Source organism: Diospyros lotus, chromosome 3, assembly GCF_014633365.1.
Source record: "Diospyros lotus cultivar Yz01 chromosome 3, ASM1463336v1, whole genome shotgun sequence".
NCBI lineage: Eukaryota > Viridiplantae > Streptophyta > Magnoliopsida > Ericales > Ebenaceae > Diospyros > Diospyros lotus.
This window is the reverse complement of record NC_068340.1, coordinates 28,913,242-28,932,092: the sequence shown is the minus strand read 5'-3', so window position 1 is coordinate 28,932,092 and position 18,851 is coordinate 28,913,242. Positions and strand designations below refer to the sequence as shown.

Sequence of the window (18,851 nt, the reverse complement as noted above, 5' to 3'; positions counted from 1 at the left end):
TGCGGTTTCTTAGTATATTAATTATTTCTCTTATTAGCATTTTACGACGGTTTTAACTTCTTCTTTTTTTTTAACTATCATATATAATTTTTTATGATTTTTTTTAAGAAATACTTTTTTAAGCAATATTTAACAACGATTTTCAAAACAACCTATAGTTATAACTTATTTCTTATACAACATATTGCAGTAGCGATTTTTGTAACAAATTTTTGTACACCATAAAAAATAGTATGATTTTTTTATAAAATTATAAAATGTATATATTTTTAATTATATTTAACAATAAATTATAATTACTATTACAACTAATAAAAAATAAGCATAAAATACTATTAATTTTTTAAAATTGTAAATTTTATAATTAAAAAATGAATTAAACATTATTATTAGTAAAAACTATTTTTTGAAATTAATAAACTAATTTTTTGATAAAAAATTAGAAAATTACTATTCTTTAACAAACTTAAATTAAAAAACTAAATTATATTTAATATTAAAATTAATAAAAAAATTAAAATATATATTCACTCTCAAACATACAGATATTAAAGAAAAATATTATTCTTATATTATTATGTATATTTTAGATTATATAATAATATAAAAATATCTAAAATATTCTCCAGCCTCACTATGAGACGGACGTGAGCTGTAGCGTATTTTGATCATTCTTGCACTATTGTATAGTCACAGGATAGTGTAAAAGTAGCCTGACCCGATATTAAACTCCCTAAAGAGCCCTTGCTCTTCCCCACTTCATCCCCAACCCCTTTCAGCGATCAAGAGAGATCCGTCCTTCCGCCGCCGGCCACCGTCTTCTCTTCGCAGCAGGCCGCCACACCGCTTCCCTCCGCCGCTACAGCACCGTTCCGCCACCGCCGCTGCCGCACTGCTCCGCAACCGCAGCTGCCGCACCGCTCCACCACCGCTGCTGCAGGTAAGTTAATATGTGTGTATGCATATAAATAAATATATATATATATATATAGTGTTTTACCTAATTTTTGAAGTTAGATCCACAAAAAAAAGAGCCGTTGGATGATATTGATTTTTTGAGCATGGTAGTCACGGTGATCAGGGAGACCGATTATAGATTCCGATAACCGAAAACTTCGCCGGAAAATTTTAAATATACCTAAAATTAAAATTTAGATATACTAAAATCCAACCGTTGGATTACTCTAGCTTTTGGATACGTGATTCACCGTACTTGGGAGAAACTGACGATCAATCTTGATGGTTGGAATCACCAGTCGGCGCTGGCACATTGTTGCAAGCTGCAGCTGCAAACATTATTAGAAAAAAGGATTTAAAATAAATAATATAGTTGGTGTACAAGTAAACTTAACATAATTTAAATTTAAATTGGTTATAATTTTTAATAGACATGCGGAGATAATGAATGGATTGAAAGAGAAGTCGCAAGGAGTAAAAACCATTAGCAGTTGGTAGAGATAAATGGATTCCACAACTCAAGATGTTGTAAAGATCATTTCAAATAGTGCTCACGTTCTTAGAGAAGATTCTTTTGAGGAAGCAACCCGTGTCTAGGAGACTCCTGTTTCCTCGTCGTACTTTAGCTCTATGATAACTGTATCCTTTTGTTGTAGTCTTTAGCTTCATTGATAGAGTTTACTTAGAAAAAAAAAAAGAATTATCAATCCAAAGGCCAAAGCCTCAAGCGACATGTCATGTATTGATAACCACTCACTCCGAATGTTTGTGATTTATCGAATAATATTATGCTGTGTTTGTTTTTTGTTAATTGTGCCACTAGTAGTTAGTTCGGTTTGGTTTATCTTGGTTAAATGGCACTACTAGACCTTTTTTTTTTTTTTTTTTTCTGTAATTACTACTAAACCTTTCATTTGCTTAACTTTCATTATCTAAATTTTGTATATAAACCATTTATTTCATTGTGATCGTCTTGTAATTTACCTTTCTTGTAGAATGTTCATATAACAGCAAGTGATTATGACATTCACGAGTACAAATAATCAAGCAGTCAAGTAACAATAGAGTACAAACTTTAGAGGCATAATTGGACACAAGCAATCAAGTGGTGCAAACCAGTCATGACATTCATGAGCCACAACAACCTCCAAACCAGTAGATTTGATTTGTATTTTAAATTGCTTGAGTATTTTTGAGATATTTGAATGTCTTTAAGTGGATTAATTTGGATATTGATGATGTTTGACTTGTTTGGATATATGTTTCAAGGCGTGTGATTAGGATATTGATGTACGTTTGATTTATTTAAATATTTTTAAACAAATTTTAATCTTTCTTTTGATTGGCTATGTTTTGACCAATTTGGATTGTTGGATTTATTTGAATATATTTCTAGGTTTGATAGTCATACAGGTTGAAAAAATGTGTTGTGAGTTGGGTATATAGGTTATTAAGGGAATTATGGTTGTTTTGGGTACCAAAACAAACAAATATAGACATGAAAAGTTTTATAAATTTAGCAGCTAAAATAATTACATAGGTTTGCAATATAGAAATAAAATTTTATTTTAGCGACGGTTTGGTAGACTATCGCTGCTAATTAATAAATGTTTTATATTTAGAAGTGGTTTGGTGAACCGCAACAAAAAAAAAAAGGAAAAATAATTTAAAAAAATTATGTTTTATGGTGGTTATATAACCGTCACAATAAATAAAATATATATATATATATATTTGCAACGGTTTCAATACCACCACAAAATATTGTCTAACATTTTTTGAAAAATGAAGATAAATATTAGTGACGATCAACAATTGTCACAAAACAATAAGAAACCTCACAAAAATAAATAAATAAATAAATAATTGCGATGTGTCACAACCCCAAGGATAAAATAGTCAATAAGTATTACATGTGTTCCTTTTGTTTGAATTTTTGTTATAGCTGTTAGCACCTTCAGTTATAAGCCTATAAATAGGTTGGAGTATAGAGGATGGCATGCTTATGAATGAATTGAATTCCATTTTCCCTCTCTCAATTTCCCTCTATTCTGTGTGTGTGTGTAAATCTTCTCCAATTCTTGCTATTTCTTCCTCTCTTTTAGTCTAATCTCCCTCCATTTCTTCCAAATTCCCTTCCTAAACCCTAGCCAAACCCTAGGGTCGTAACATTTGGTATCAGAGCCGACGATTCTCTGCTATGATCTGGAAGTTGTAGCAATTGACCAAGGCTATTCTGTGCAACAAATTCCGACGGAGGTTGATTCTTGGAATTTGAAGGCTACTACAGAATCCGGTAGCGGCATGTGAGTTCAAACGCTAGGCTGCGAAACTGATCGAGGCTGCTTCGTGAGTTCCAGTGATGGAACTAGGTGAAGTTGGAAGAGGAAGTAATGATCGCTGAACGTCGGAGTGCGGTTCAATGTGGGGAAATTCTCAGTTGACTTGATTGAGTTAATCAAGTCCAAAACTGGATGTGAAGCAGATCCAGATCTCGGTGGATTTAGGTGAAGCAGAGTTCGATGATTGTGAGCCAAGGTAGAGATAAGTGAAATCCCAGTGATTACGGAGCCAGTAGACGGTGATTGGGCGAGGAGTTAAGGCACGGCGTGGAAATAGGTCCAACAATCTTTAATTTGTAGCGATGACAAGCAGATGCAAGCAAGTTTGACAATTGGCAAACTCGTTGCGTTAGGTTCGGAATTTGAAGGCTGTCTTGGCTACAGAAGCAAATTAGGAGGGCGATTGTGAGACACAAGTTCTTGCGGACTGTAGGCTGTGATCGACAATTCAATTGCAGATTAGAGGTACTGAATTCGAAAGAATCGAAAGTAGAGCCTCAACGATTGAATTCGGAATTGAACTTGGATTTGAAAGGCGAAGGGAAGCAAGGAAAGCTTCGGCTCGGAATTGAAGATAACGCAGGCCAGGGGAGCTTCGACAGTGACTCCAAGCAGATCGCAGCAGAGCCAGTGGTTTCGCGGTCCTTGAACAGTGATTGAGTGAAGGACGAGGGTACTGATTACGACAGAAAAGGAAGTTGCGATTGAAGCAGAGCCTTGAGCGATTGAGATTGAAAACTGTCCGCAAACGGCTATTTAAGTTCATAACAATTGATCGTCGACAACGATAGTGGACTTAGGCGATCTTTGACTTGATTCAGGCGAGAGGTGAGGAAGTCTTACGGCTGTGAATTTCGGTTCAGATTTGAATTGCCAAGGCGAAGCAGGAGGAATCCTTGGCTATTTGACCAAGGCAACTACTGTGAGGCGAGTGATTCTCCGAGGCGACTAATGTGAGGCGATCTCGGACAGAATTTTGGTGACTTGGGAAATTGATCTGGAGTACGTTCAGTAGCCGGAATTGAGGTTGCTGAACTGGAAGCAATAGTTGCATTGGCTTGGGTTGCTGAATTTTAGTATTAGAATAAGTTTTCGAAGAGGCCCTTGAAAGCTGCATAAGAGGCGATTAACAAGAGGCCGTTACAGAGGTAAAGTCAGTGCGAACAATTGAGTGATGGCCGAAAGAACTGGATTAAAGCAGCTGGAGTCGAGGATGGAGGCGTTAAGGTTCAGTATGACACCAACACATGGGGTAATGACCCAAAGCTGAGGGGATATTGTGACCATAAGAGAAAACATATGGGAGAATGTAGCTGCCTCTCAAGAAGGAATGCAGAGAGGCATCGGAAGGCAAGGGAGCAACATGGCCAACAGATCAACAGCATGTTCAATATGCTGTTTTCGCCACATCAATTCTGGTTTCCACCATATTTTCCTCCCTGAGTAGCAGCTGATCCAATTCTGCCCAACTATGGTACCCTTCCTATGACCTATGGCTTGTAAGAGGCAGAGGAACTATTAGCCTTGAAACTAGAAATTCAGGTAAGAGGTTCATCTTCCCTCACTCCCCATCACGCCCCAATGCCTAGGGAAGGGAAGGCCAGGGGGACTGATCTTGCCGGAAATTTACATGACCAAATTGGGAAGAAGAACATGACTAAGGTGATTGAGGAGTTCAACAATTTAAGGCAGGAGGGATTGGTGGCTGATTATTGGGTTAAATTTGAGGAGCTAAGGCCCCTAATGTGGAGTGCTCAGCCAACCCTGACAGAGCACTATTTTGTATCAATATTTGTTTGTGGTTTGAAGGAAAAATTGAGGTTAATGGTCAAAATGATGATGCCTGCAACAATGAAAGAGGCGGCCTAGAAAGCAAGGTTGCAGGAACTCGCCTTGGAAGCCATCCTTAGGAAGCATGGGCTGCAACCTAACGGATCTATGGAGAGCAGGCAACAGATTGAAGGAGCCTCTAAGGCTGCAAATTATGACCAGCTAGAATCTAAGGAAAATTTGGAGTTGGATTGGCCAGTTGTAACTGAAAACTCCAGCAATGAAGAGAGATCACACATGGATATCAGTGAAAATCATGTCATCTCCCAAGGATTTGACTAGTAATTCTCGTTCAACAGGTTGATCGAAGGAGAATATTCTACTAATTTGCTATTCCTCCATTCCTATTACATTTAATTACTATACCACCCCCCTTTGCTATGCGGATCATGACAATTACCCCTCCCTACAAAATTTTCTTGTCCTCAAGAAATGTGGAGGAGGCTGGCCACTCTTGGAAACTGGCGGAGAACGTTTGGAAGATATTCCCATGTATTATTATCCGAGTGGAGATGAGACCACTTGATGAGAACTTGAGGAATGGGAGCCTCGTTGTAATACCCCATATCTGTGTGAGGTCATCGCATAATTTAGATGAATTTAAAATACTGAAAAGTGGGTTTAAAAGTAAAATAAATCGCCAAATCGACCGAAGGGAGTACCTCGTACCCTAGATAATTAAGAAAAATGGTATAGTATCATCAAGTAATATAAGTTATGATTTTTGGTGATGAAAGAAATTGGATCGGAAACAGTTTTCGGTACAGCTGTCGACCGGGCTGAGAAAATCGAATCGACGTAAGAGACGTCCGAAAAGTCAACGGAGCATGTCAATGACTAATATTTGATGTATAGAACAACCCTTAAGCGATTTCGGGTGGAATCGAGTGGATTTAAGGTCAAAACGATCAGTCGGGCTTAAGTGCAATTTTTTAAATTTGCCAGAGGGAGGTCAAAACGATAATTTTTCAAAAGTTTCAAGGGAGAAATGAGAAGTACTAATCTTGAGGGTCTTAGTGATGGTGCTAGAAAGATCAGGGGCTTGAGGATAAGGGCCAAAATGTAAAAGGAAATTTCAAGAGGGCCAAACTACAATTTTTGAAAATCTGCCAAAGCATGGCAGATTTGGCCGTGATTTTGGCCTGAAAAATCAGAGATTTGGGTAGCAAATCTCATCAGGGCATGGCCAAGGACGGTCTAGGAGGCGTGTGAGAGAAGTTTTGGCCGGAAATTGGCCACGTGGGGGTCGGTTTTGGCCTATAAATAGCCAAGGGTTTTGTCCGAATTTGGAGCAGCAAATTGCTCGATTTTGAGGGCGAATCGAGGAAAGCCAATAAGGGGCTTTTGATCCTTGAGTCAAGAGAAGAAATTCTGGTAAGTTTCGTGAATTTTAGAGGTGATTTGAAGGAGTTTTGAGGGTGGCCGGAAAGTCGCATGCAGTGGCCGGATCGGGACTGATTTTGCCGGATTTGGAGGCCTTCGGTGGTTATTTTGGGCGCCCAAGGGTACCATTGTGATCGACTAAGAGAGAGCTTCCAGGAGGTGTGGTCGGGGTCAAATTCCGGTCGCCGGCCGGCGACCAGCTCGCCGGAGGAGACGATGCGCGTACAGTGCACGCGCTGTCCTCACTCGCAGAACCACTCGCCCGCGCGTGAGGGCTCAGGTATTTTTGGAATTTTTTTATTATTTTCATAAAAATATTTTATGAATTATTATGTAAAAACATTTGAGAAAATAGTTGTGTAGATAATTATTCTGGATTATTAGTGATAAAAAATAGGAGAAAAATGAGAAAATGTGAGAAAAATTAAGGAGAAAATTATATTTTGATGGTTATTGGATGATTAGGGTACCTTACAGCTTGAGGTGAAGTGACTCGTGCGAAGTTCGAGGTGGGCACGCAAATCGAGGCGTACCGCGCTTTTCAATAAGAATTCGAATTGCGCCTAAAGGTGAGTGGTTCTATCGAAAAACTTGTTTGTGGCATATAAATGGTTTACTGTGAGGGTTCATCCTCATGGCCAGGTTTATTGATGGTTTTACAAATGATTATTTGCGCCTGTATTAGATTTTGTACGATAAATTGCATACATTGAGATGTTGATTTTATGCATGTATGATTTTTCGGCATTGGCATGTTGTGTTGTCCATGTGGGACGTGGGTTGTAATCCTGTGACGTGGCCCTCGAGTGATAGCACTCGGGATGCGTGCCGAGGATTATTGTTATGTGACCCACTTGGGACGAGGCTGAGACGGACTTCATCTTACGGTACCCAAGTGGCGGGGCTGAGAGTGGACACCACCCCAAGTTCCTTTGAGCAATAGCATTAATACCGAGGTATCGTTGATCATAGTGCTGATGTGATACTCTTGGGGCTAAGGTTGCGTTGGGTTTTGGAATGCTTTTGAGTAGGAGCATAATGCCTAACAATGACAATGGGGTGATTCCCGGGTTCATGTGTCGAGCTTATCTCTCTTAAGTAGGATTGTGTTTGCCAATGGGTTGATGGGGTTATGTCGCCTTTAGAGAGATTGCATTTTCCCCGGTTAGGGCTAAGTGCTATGTGGGATTCTCTTAGGCTGGGGCATGTCAGGATTTGTCGGTTTTATATATGATTTTTCATATCTACATGAAAATGTTTTTGAATTCTCACTTAGATGATTCAACATCTAATTTGGACTATGTTCCTGGAATATTCAAACGTTCCATGTGAAAGCAGTGGCGCTAAGGGAAAGAATGTCATCGAGATGTAGCTGCTATGTTTAATTTTCGTAGGTTTTTGTCTATGATTACGATGTTCAGAGGTTATGTAATATTTTGATATTTTCATGTGAAATATCGATTTGGTTACTGTAAAAAGAATTGTCAGTTATATATCGAGGTTTCGATCTTGTTTCCGCTGATATGATTGATAATACCTGTCTTAGTCTATTAATTTTTAAATTTTGATATGCTGAGAAGGTATAATTGGGATTGTCGGGAAATGATTATGATGAGGGTATGTATATCGAGAGACTTATGTTGTGTGTATGATGTTGAAAAAAAAAATATTCTCGAAATCTCGAGATAATGCTCGTTTTGGGAAGACAGGGCGTTACACCCGTGCCTGTAGATTACCCTTCTATCCAACACAACTATAGGTTCCTTAGTGCTGGCATTGGCATTTGGGAGAGAGGGTAGGATAGGGATCGTTGATTGTGCTCCTACTGACTTTTTGAGGAGTGCAACATGGAATACTGAGTGGGTGTTGGAGCTTTCTGGTAGCTTCAACCTATAGGTTACATTTCCCACCTTTGTAGTGGTGGGAAATGGACCATAGAATCCTGGGTTTAACTTTGAGTTGGGGTTTTGCATTAAAACCCTTAGGTGACTCGGCTTAAGCTTCAAATACACCAATTCACCAACCTGAAATTCCCTTTCGCTCCTTCTCTTATCTGCAAATTGCTTCATTCGGTTCTGGGAATTAGCTAATTCATTTTTGAGCACCTGCAAGGCTTGCTGCCTTTGTTGAAGGTAAACATCTAGGGCTGCTACTATAGAAGAGTCTCCTAGGGATGGTAGCAATGGCGGTTTATAGCCATAGAGGGCTTCAAAAAGAGACCTCTTTATGGAGCTGTGGTGGCTAGAGTTGTACCACCATTGGGTCGTAGGAAGCCACTTGTGCCAGGTTCTTGGTTGTAGGAAGTAAGAACATCTTAGATACATCTCTAAGCATTGATTCACCCTTTCGGTTTGGCTATCCGATTCAGGGTGGCAAGCAGTCGACATATGAAGCTTAACGCCCAACGATTCCATCAACTCTTTCCATAGCAAACTAGTAAAAATCTTGTTGCGATCAGATACTCTGGCCTTTTAGGTGTTCCATGTAGCTTAATGACCTGATCCAGAAACACCTTTGCTACGTCCTGAGCAGCATAGGGGTGAATCAACTCGATGAAGTGACCATACTTGGTGAACTTGTCTACTGCCACCATGATGCAGTCCCTTCCTTTTGATTTGGGAAGTCCCTCAATGAAATCCATTGAGATACTCTCCCAAGAATATTCAAAGGCTTTAGTAGCCCTGGTTTGGCTACATTCTCGGACTTGCACCTCCTGCAAGTATCACAACCTAATACAAAGTCCTTGACATACCTTTTCATTCTTGGCCATTGGAATAATTGTTTGGCCTTGTGGTAGATGTTCTCAATACCCGAATGTCCCCCTATAGGGGAGGCATGCAGTGCTTCTATTATTTTCCTCCTTAGCTCTTCATCCTCCCCTATCACCAACTTCCCTTGATACCGAATTAAGCCATTGCTCAGAGTGTAACCCGACCTTGATGTTGGGTTTACCACCAGCTGCTGAAGAAGCTCCTTGGTCCTTTCAGTTGCTTCATAACTGTCAACCACCTCTTAGCACCAATCGGGAATGATGGTTGTGATTGCAGCCAGACTCCCTTCCTCAAAACATCTAGACAGAGCATCGGCTGCTAGGTTTTCCTTTCCTTTCATGTATTGGATTATATAATCCAATCCCATTAGCTTTGTCATTCTCTTCCGTTGCAGTTGTGTGTGCAACTTCTGCTGTAGCAAGAATTTCAGACTCTCGTGGTTTGTTTTAATTACAAATCTTTCTCCTTCCAGGTAATGACGCCATTTATCCACTGCCTAATATTGCCAATAGCTCATTTTCAAAAATAATTAGCCCAAGGTGCCTAGGCAATAGGGCTTGGCTTAGGAACGCTAATGGTCTCCCCTCTTGAACCAACACTGCCCCAATACCATTAGCACTCGCATCTGTCTCAAGAACAAAAGGCTTGTTGAAGTCTGGTAGGCCTAGGGTTGGCACCTCACTCATGGCTTGTTTAAGCTCACAGAAAGCCTCTTCTGCCTTGGAGTCCCACTGAAATTCGTCCTTCTTCAATAGGTTGGTGAGGGGTTAGTTGATGACACCATATCCTTTTACAAACCAGCGGTAGTAGCCGGTTAGCCCCAAGAATCCTCTCAATCCCTTGACATTCTGAGGTCTAGGCCAAGCAATCATTGCTGCCACCTTGTTAGGGTCAATACTTACCCCTGCTTTTGATATAATATGCCCTAGATATTCCACCTGCTTTTGTGCAAAGGCACATTTCGACTCTTTAACATACAATTTATTGAATCTAAGGACCTCAAGGGTAATTTTCAGGTGGTCTAGGTGTTGGGCAAAAGTAGGGTTGTAAATTAAAATGTCATCAAAGAATACCAATATAAATTTGCGTAAATAGGGGTCAAAAATCTAGTTCATCAATGCTTGAAAGGTTGCTGGAGCATTGGCGAGGCCAAAGGGCATTACAATGAATTCATAATGCCCTTGGTGGGTTTTAAAGGTTGTTTTGGGAATGTCTTCCGGCCTCATCCTAATTTGATGATAACCGAATCTTAGGTCAAGTTTGATGAAAAAAGAAGCATTTTTCAATTCATCAAGCAAATCTTTCACAATAGGTATGGGAAACTTGTCTTTGATGGTCATGGTATTGAGTTGGCGATAATCGATACAAAACCGCCATGAACCATCTTTCTTTTTGACAAGTAACACGGGGGATGCAAATGAGCTATGGCTTGATTGTATGATAGACTTTTGTAACATATCCTTAATGAGCTTTTCAATTTCAGTCTTCTGTCTAGGTGGGTAACGGTAAGATCTTAGGTTAACAGGTTTTGCATTGAGTTTAAGGTTAATGGCGTGATCATATGGACTTTTGGGTGGTAGGGAAACTGGTTTGGAAAAGAGGTCCCTAAATTCAATTAAAAGCATGTTAAGAGAGTTGATTTCTTGTACCTTCCAGGGTTCATGTGAGTTATTATTCACCGTTACTGTCAACTCCCCTTCTTGCTCCCATTTTTCTTGAGTGGGTTCCATGGCATGTATGGAAAAGAGCTGGGCTACTTGGGAGAGTTTGCTCCTAAGCATCCTTTGCAATCTCTTTCCCAAGATCATTTTACACATCCTTGACTCATGGATGCTTGTTAGAGTCTTTTTCTTTCCATCCTTTTCGAAGGTTACCTCCATTTTGTTGAATTCGAAACTAATAGGGCTAACCCCTTTCATCCAGTCTACTCCAAGCACCACATCACAACCCCCAGCTTAAGTAGCCTCAAATTAGCCACAAATTCTTCTCCGTTCATTTCCCAACAAAACCCCAAACAAGAGGACTGACTCAAGACCTTGTTACCATTTTCTACTATCACTGACAGAGGGCGAGAGTTTGAGATCTCACATTCTAACTTTTGGGCCATGGCTTTATCCAAGAAACTGTGGGTACTCCCACTGTCTATGAGTTCCACCACCGGAATAGTGTGAGCGCTCCCCTCCACCTTAATTATCTTGTTGTTGGCTGATCCTTTTAGGGCATGCATAGAAATCTCCCATTTATCTTCTTCATCAATTTCTGGGGTTACCTCTACCTCTTCATTCTCTTATGCTTCTAATATCAACAATTGCCTTTTGCACTTATGCCCAAATAAGTATTTATCTCCGCACTTATAGCAGAGACCCGCTTGGTGCCTCTGTTCCATCAATCTCCCCCCATTGGCAGGGTTAGTAATCGTCAAAGGCAAGGCTAAGACTCATTTGCCACTATGTCCCGTATCCCTTCCAGTGACTGTTTCCTGCCTTCCATCCACAAGTGACTTGGCTCCTCTGTTTCTTCATCAGGGCCTCAATTGTCATTTCTTGCAACCTTGCACTGTCAGCGGCTTGCTCCACTGTCCGTGGTTGCATCATTTTAACCATTGGCCTCACCTCGTCTCCCAGGCCACTAATAAAACTCGACACAAAATATTCTTCCGACAAATGGGGTTGATGCACCACCATCAAGGACCTCAGCTCCTCAAATTTGAGCTGATAGGCTTGCACCGTTCCATCTTGCTTGAACTTATTAAATTCTTCGATCACATCCCTCAAACTCTTATCCCCAAACCTCGCACAAAGGTCTCCAACAAACACATTCCATGGGCTCCCCTCTTTAGTCGCAAGCCATCCCTAGAACCAAGCGTCTCCCATATCATTCAAGGAAGCAGATGCCAGAGTGACTTTCTATTGTTCTTGAACTTGGTATAAGGAGAACATCCTCTCACACCTCCTTATCCACCACGTCGGGTTCTCCCCATCAAAGAGTGGGATCTCCAATTTTGGCACAGGGAAGTTCGGCTGATTCTGATGAGCCTGAGCTCCGAGCCTTCTCCCCAACATGCTTTCCTCCACCATCTTCAGTTCTAATTCAAATTCCGACATTCCTACAGGTGGAGGCTCCATCCCCACTCTAGGAAGGATCGGTTCCAACCTATCTCTAGGAGGGAACTCCATTGAGAGTCTTACGGGTTGCTGGGATGCGAATATCCTTACGAACTATTGCATCTGCTCCATCACTTGTCCCCTCAACAGAGCACTCTGCTCTCGGTTTTCTTCACACCATCTTTCCATCGCTTGAGTAATCCAATTATCCACCCCTACTCTAACTAATGATTCGAGAGTACCGACCCTAGTCTGCATTTCAGCCATTCTGTCGAAACTTGTTGTAGTTGGTTTTCCATTTGTTTCATTCTCGTTCCATCAGCCATGGCGATGGCTTCTCACAGATCCGAGCATTACCTAAGACACCGACTTTGATACTAAAATGTCAACTCCTAAGGATCTGACCAGTAATTCTTGTTCAGTAGGTTGATCAAAGGAGAAAGAGAGGGAGATCGAGAGAGAAATTAGGGAGAGAAAGAGAGATAGAATGAGGCAGAGAGAATATTCAGAATCTCTTAGGATAATTGCATGACAATAAGGTGGAAGGAATCAGCTATATATATAGCTGGATCCTCTCCCCCCTTGTGCGGGTAACTGCTTACAACAGGGAATGTACAGCCTACCTAAAGCAGCAACAAACTTTGTACCACCCCCTATAGCATGTTCTACTAATTTGCTATTCCTCCCCGTCCTATTACATTTAATTACTATACCACTCCCCTTTGCTACGCAGATCATGACAAATCATAGCTTATATTGGCAGAAAGCTGATGGAGTAGCATCGGAAGATGAGGATGACGTTGCAGATAGGTTCCACGCCAATGATGAAAGACAACCATGCAACGAGGACTTGGACCAAAGGAAGAAGTAGGAGGCCGAGGTCTTGCACAATCCTGCAGTTGCTGTGAGTGACAGTCTTGCTGTTACTTCAAAGGGTGTAGATCAGTTATAGGTGTTAGCTCTAGTAGAAAATGAGCAATTGAAACCGACTAAATAGGAGAACAGCCATGTGGTTCAGAAGATGAGGGAAAAGGAGGCTGCTGCCACACGATTCAGGAGTTTGGATATTGGAGAAGGGATAGTTGACATGAAGGTCCTGGAAGTCTCTATTGAAGATAAGGAAGGAGAAAAGGTTGTGAAGATGGGAGAGGATATAACTACACCAACCTTGGAGTTTGAACGTTACAATGGTGAGGGAATCGGTGCTTTAATCAAAGTGAATGCCTAGTGGAGTACAATTCAAGGTTGGCTAGAGATTGACGGAGGCTGCTTGTGCTCGAAAGAAACTTTTGTTGAGGGGAACATAACTTTTGCTGTTTTATTTATTCCTATTTCAGTTGGAGAGCTGCAACGTCGAATCAGATTTTGGCCTGCAAAGAAGTTGGAATTCCTTTATATGATTGGAAATGATATGGTTGCAGTAATAATGGATCAATTGAAACCATTCTCAATGGCAATTAGGATAAGGGGGATGGCTGGACTTGCTGTTGTAGCAAGTCATAGTACTGTTACTGTTGAGGAAAAAGAAAAGGGAAAGCAAAAGGAAAGGAGAATAAGAGATAATAACAAGAAAGGGCAAAGGAGAAACTAGATGGTGAAGATGGGCATTGGATGAAGAAACAATGGTTCGGATGTAATAAGTTTTTTGGGGACAAGAAACCTTTCAAGGAGAGGGGATTGTCATGACCCCAAGGATAAAATAGTCAATAAGTATTGCATGTTTTCCTTTTGTTTGAATTTTTGTTATAACTGTTAGCACCTTCAGTTGTAAGCCTATAAATAGGCTGGAGTAGTTAGAGGATGACATGCTTATGAATGAATTGAATTTCATTTTCCCTCTCTCAATTTCTCTCCATTCTTTCTCTCTCTCTCTCTATATAAATCTTCTCCAATTCTTCCTATTGCTTCCTCTCTTTCAGTCTAATCTCCCTCCTTTTCTTCCAAATTCCCTTCCTAAACCCTAGACAAACCCTAGGGTCCTAACACGATAGTTAAGAAATTGTTGTAGAATATATATTTTGCGATGGTTATTCCAATGGTTGTTGAAAACACCCAAAATAGCCCACGACAACCAAATCCGCTGCAGTATCATTTTGCCGCAATCAAAAACCACTGCAAAATGTAGCATTTTTTTTAAGTGTGAAAGAATTTTTCAACCAATTACAACTATTAAAAAAGAAAAGAACCCTTTCTATTGGCAACTTTGGTATTAGGAACCACAACCACTCTCTTGACGAGGGAGGGAGGGGGGAAGTTAAAATGATTCAGGTCCTCAAATTATGGTTCTAGCTTCCTGCAAACCACTAGTCTATCATACAGCTCTAGATTGGCAATATTGAAGTTGTAGCTTCCTACAAACCATTAGTCTATCACTATGTCATATGACTTTAGGTTGGTAATATATTGATAGTAAGAGTGAATGGCCATGGTTCACTGTGAAGGTACTCATGGGTTTGAGTAGAACCAATAACTGAGCCAAACCAAGATAATTTTTTTTTGGGCTGGTTTGGTGATTTTATTAATCGGTTCAGGGTGAAATCAGTTCAGTCATAGGCTAAACCCCTAGGGCCAAAGGCCTGAACTGACCTAATATCAGAAAGGAATTGACCTTGGCCCATCCATCAAATAACTATGAAAAAAATTGATGGGTAGGATGCTGAAAGGCAATGGTCATGGCTTAGGTGGAGAGAGTGATGAGATTGTGTGTGGGGTAAAGATTAGATAAAGTGAAAATGTTTGTTGTGGTATGTTCAAAAGAGAAAAAGAAAATGAAGTGGGTGATTGGGGTGAGAGGCAGTTTTGTTTTGATTGTGGGTGGTGGACTTGGTGCACAGAATGGGGTGTTTAATGTAGTGGGTTGATGCTGGCAATGGCTTGGTGAGTTTTTGTACAGAAAAGGTGAAGGTTGTCCGATGGTTGTGTTGTGGGCATGTTTGAAGAGGGGGGGGGGGGGGGGGGGGGGGGCATAGAAAGGGTGGTGGATGGCGGTGCTAGAGGCTAATGATGTGGGTGGTATGCATGTGAAGAAAAGATTAGGAACGGAGTACAGTTTTTAAAGAAATATAAAGGATATTTACATCATTTGGCTATAATGGTTTAATCATTTTGCAATTCAAGTTATGGTGCATGTACATTAGCTCTTAACAGATACAGTATTTTTGAACTTCACTTAAACCATAAAGGGGTATTAGTGTACATTTAAAAAATGGAGTATCAATTTGAGTGAAGATAGACATAACCATATCAGGGTAAGGATTTTTTTGTGCCATTGATTAAATTGTTTTTTTATTTTTCTTTTATTTTTATAAATATCCTAGGGCATCTGGAGTTTATGCAATTGTTGAAAAAATTGCCTAAAGATTGACAAGAGAAATAGCAATGATGTTGAGTATTATTGGCTAGTTTTGCACTAGTCCTCTGCTGTTCTACTTATAAATCACTTAGTAGCACCTGGATGTTTTAACATGATAAATACAGTTCCATCTATTAAAAGCTTAACGAGAGGGCAAGGCCCCAAAGCTGGGTTGAGCACCTCTGAATGAGTAGCAAATTGGCAAGACCTGGCAGTTGAATTTTGCCTGGATGCCATTGCCATCTGTCTGGGAACCCACTATCTATAGTCTGTTTATCTGCATATTTTGGCCTTCAAATCCTCAGTTTTGACAAACTATACCAAGATCATGTTTCTTTGAGTCCCATTCTAGTTACAGGGATACCCTAGCATTCTTTGTTGATAAAATTCAGTCTCTCAAGGTGGTTTTCCATTTTTCATATTTTTTATTAAATTTTATTTACCAGGCACACACATTGGCATCTGGACATGGGGAAATCACCAGGAGATGAGAAGATTCTCACATACAATGATGTGGTACTGAGACGATCAGATCTGGACATTCTCAGTGGTCCATATTTTCTGAATGATCGCATCATTGAATTTTATTTCAGTTATCTCTCTTCATGTTATCCTTCTGAGGACATCTTACTGGTCCCCCCTTCCATTGCTTTCTGGATAACTAACTGCCCAGATATTGCGAGTCTTGGGGACTTCGTAGACCCCTTTAATCTCCCCGGTAAGGAACTGGTAATCTTTCCTGTCAACAATAATAACGACGTAACTCAGGCTGAAGGGGGGAGCCATTGGAGCTTACTTGCTTTCAACAGGAACTCTAAAGTGTTTGTACATCATGATAGCTATGGAGGACTCAATGCAGGGCATGCCAAACGGCTTTACAAAGCTATTTTTAGATACATGGGTATTGCTGATACAATATCAACTTGTGAATATCTCGAATGCAACAGAACCCCACAACAAGTTAACGGCTATGACTGTGGTTTATATGTTGCTGCTATTACAAAAGCTATATGCAGCTGGTATAAAAATGGTGAACCGAAAGATGAAGATGGTTTATGGTGTTCTGTGGTTAGTGACCAGGTTACTCCATATGCTGTTGGTGAGATGCGCAATGAAATTTTGATGCTAATAAGAAGTTTAATGCCCGTGAAGTAAAACTCTTAAATTACTGGCTTTCTGGGAGTTGGAAGTCTTCTCTTAGCAGCGCAGGAATTTTGCGTTTGAGGTTAGCTGCTTGTAATTCACTCACACATGGATTCATTCGTGTCAAAAGTTTGGCCCAATGCTCCTTTACTGCTGCATTTTGAAGGCAAAGACTACTATCCAGTTTCTCCGTCTTGCTGGTTCGTCATTAGAAAGGGAAGAATCCTGCATTTTGAAGGTCCTGATGAATACGTGTGGTAATCAGTTTAGCAGAACTGGGTATATTTTTCTCTTTGTTTCCCTTTGCATTTATTATTATTATTATTATTATTATTATTATTATTGTGGTATACTTTTCTCTTTGTTTCCCTTTACATGTATTATTATTATTGTTGTTGTTTTATCAAGGATCATATTTCGGATTGCCTTGGATTAAATCTCCAACTTTACGTTTTTTATTTGCTGAAAATATGATGCTAAGTTTTTGTGCATTAAATTACATTTGAAAAATTATATTCTTATAAATGTTTTTTAGTGAAAAATAGATCGTAATATGAAAATTTTATGGTAAACAAATATATTATGTGATAATAGGCCCTATAACTCCAGTGACCCATGAGATCTGGCCAGATTATGTGATATTAACAGTGTCATAATCTCCGGTTTGTATGGCTCGTATTCCTTGAATGCATAGGTTTAGCCTTTAATTATCTAATCTTGGGGTCTCTCGCTTGTGGGGCCTTTATCGTTCGGTTTCATAATTTTTTATAAAAAAAAATAAATCTGAGTCTGATCTTCAATTGTTGTGTAGAAAATAGATTCGAATTTAAGAATTCAAACCCTTGATGATTTTCTGATGACTATTAGAGTAACTTTGGGGGATCTGTAATCATCTAATCTTAACATTATATAATGTTTGTGCAGTTTTCGTGCTTTTCAACGAGGAAGAATTCCTCGTCAGTGAAATATCCCTCAGGTTAAGAGAGCATTGGATGTGAGCCAGCCAGTTTTTGCTTTCTATTTTTTTGACAAAATATGTTGGTTGAATTAACCTAATAATTTTTGTTATTTTTTTAAAGGACAATATTCCATATACAAAGGGGTAGTCTGATTTGTTCAGTCGCGGCACCAGAAAGACACATGGCTTATAATTCAATGTACGGGTAGATCTGCTTTTTGATGCCTTTGGTTGAACAAATTGCAATCCCAATTTATTAATTTTTTTAAAAAAAGATTTATAATTGAACCAGTCAGAGATTTGGCAGAGTAGTATTTTTTTTTTTTCTAAAATATTGTTGGTTGAATTAGCAATTTTTTGTTAACTCAAAATAACTAGTAATAATTTTTTTTAAGAAAAAGTTTTTCTATCCTTAAGATTAAATTTCCTTTAGACAAAGTTATGTGACCCTCTCATTTGGAATTTTAAAATTTAAAATTATTATTTAGGTATATAATTATTGAAAGCATTTGAATTTAAATCTAAATTTCAGATAGATTTAAATTCAAAAATAAAATAATTTAAAATAGTATGCTTATGCACGTATTATTCTAAATAATAAAATTTAAAAGCACATCATTTAAAATTTCTTCATCAAAATACAACATAAAAATGCAGGATAAGGTTTCTTATTTTATTTTAATATTGAAAATATTTGTTTTTAAATATTTAATTAATTAATAATAATATTTGAATTTTTAAAACAAGATCTAATAATAAATACACTTCTAAATATTATAATGAGTAATGGTAGTTTATTTTTTCACTTGTTTTTAAAGGTGTTTCTTTCAACTTAAGAGGGTTTATTAGAATGGTTGCAATGGCGGTAGAGAGTCGCAATCCGACCATTTGCATGGTGGGGGTGGTTGGTACCTGCAAGTACTTTGACACTCAAGTCTATAGGGATTCAGAATGTCAAAGTGTTGGTAAGACTTAGCAAGAACATATAATGCTTATGATCAAGCTGATTTA

The 18,851-nt window shown here is 39.2% G+C and overlaps 1 protein-coding gene across 2 annotated transcripts; it reads left to right on the top strand.

Moving 5' to 3' along the window:
* Positions 1 to 693: 693 nt before the first annotated feature.
* On the top strand, positions 694 to 18,055 carry LOC127798240 (NEDD8-specific protease 1). 2 transcript variants are annotated; one of them, XR_008022357.1, is made up of 3 exons: positions 694 to 940; positions 16,186 to 17,161; positions 17,807 to 18,055. XR_008022357.1 is itself a non-coding variant. In XM_052331678.1 (2 exons), exon 2 carries the CDS (start codon positions 16,208 to 16,210, stop codon positions 16,892 to 16,894), a length of 687 nt encoding a protein of 228 aa, XP_052187638.1. In that variant the 5' UTR covers positions 694 to 940; positions 16,186 to 16,207; the 3' UTR covers positions 16,895 to 17,340. The 2 variants fall into 2 exon arrangements, 1 of the variants encoding a protein (XP_052187638.1); XM_052331678.1 differs by lacking the exon at positions 17,807 to 18,055 and having other exon boundaries at positions 16,186 to 17,340.
* The last annotated feature ends 796 nt before the right edge of the window (positions 18,056 to 18,851 follow it).

Bases quoted from the DNA above. Each gene is read 5' to 3' on its own strand.
- LOC127798240 (XM_052331678.1), top strand. From the start codon at position 16,208: ATGGGGAAATCACCAGGAGATGAGAAGATTCTCACATACAATGATGTG.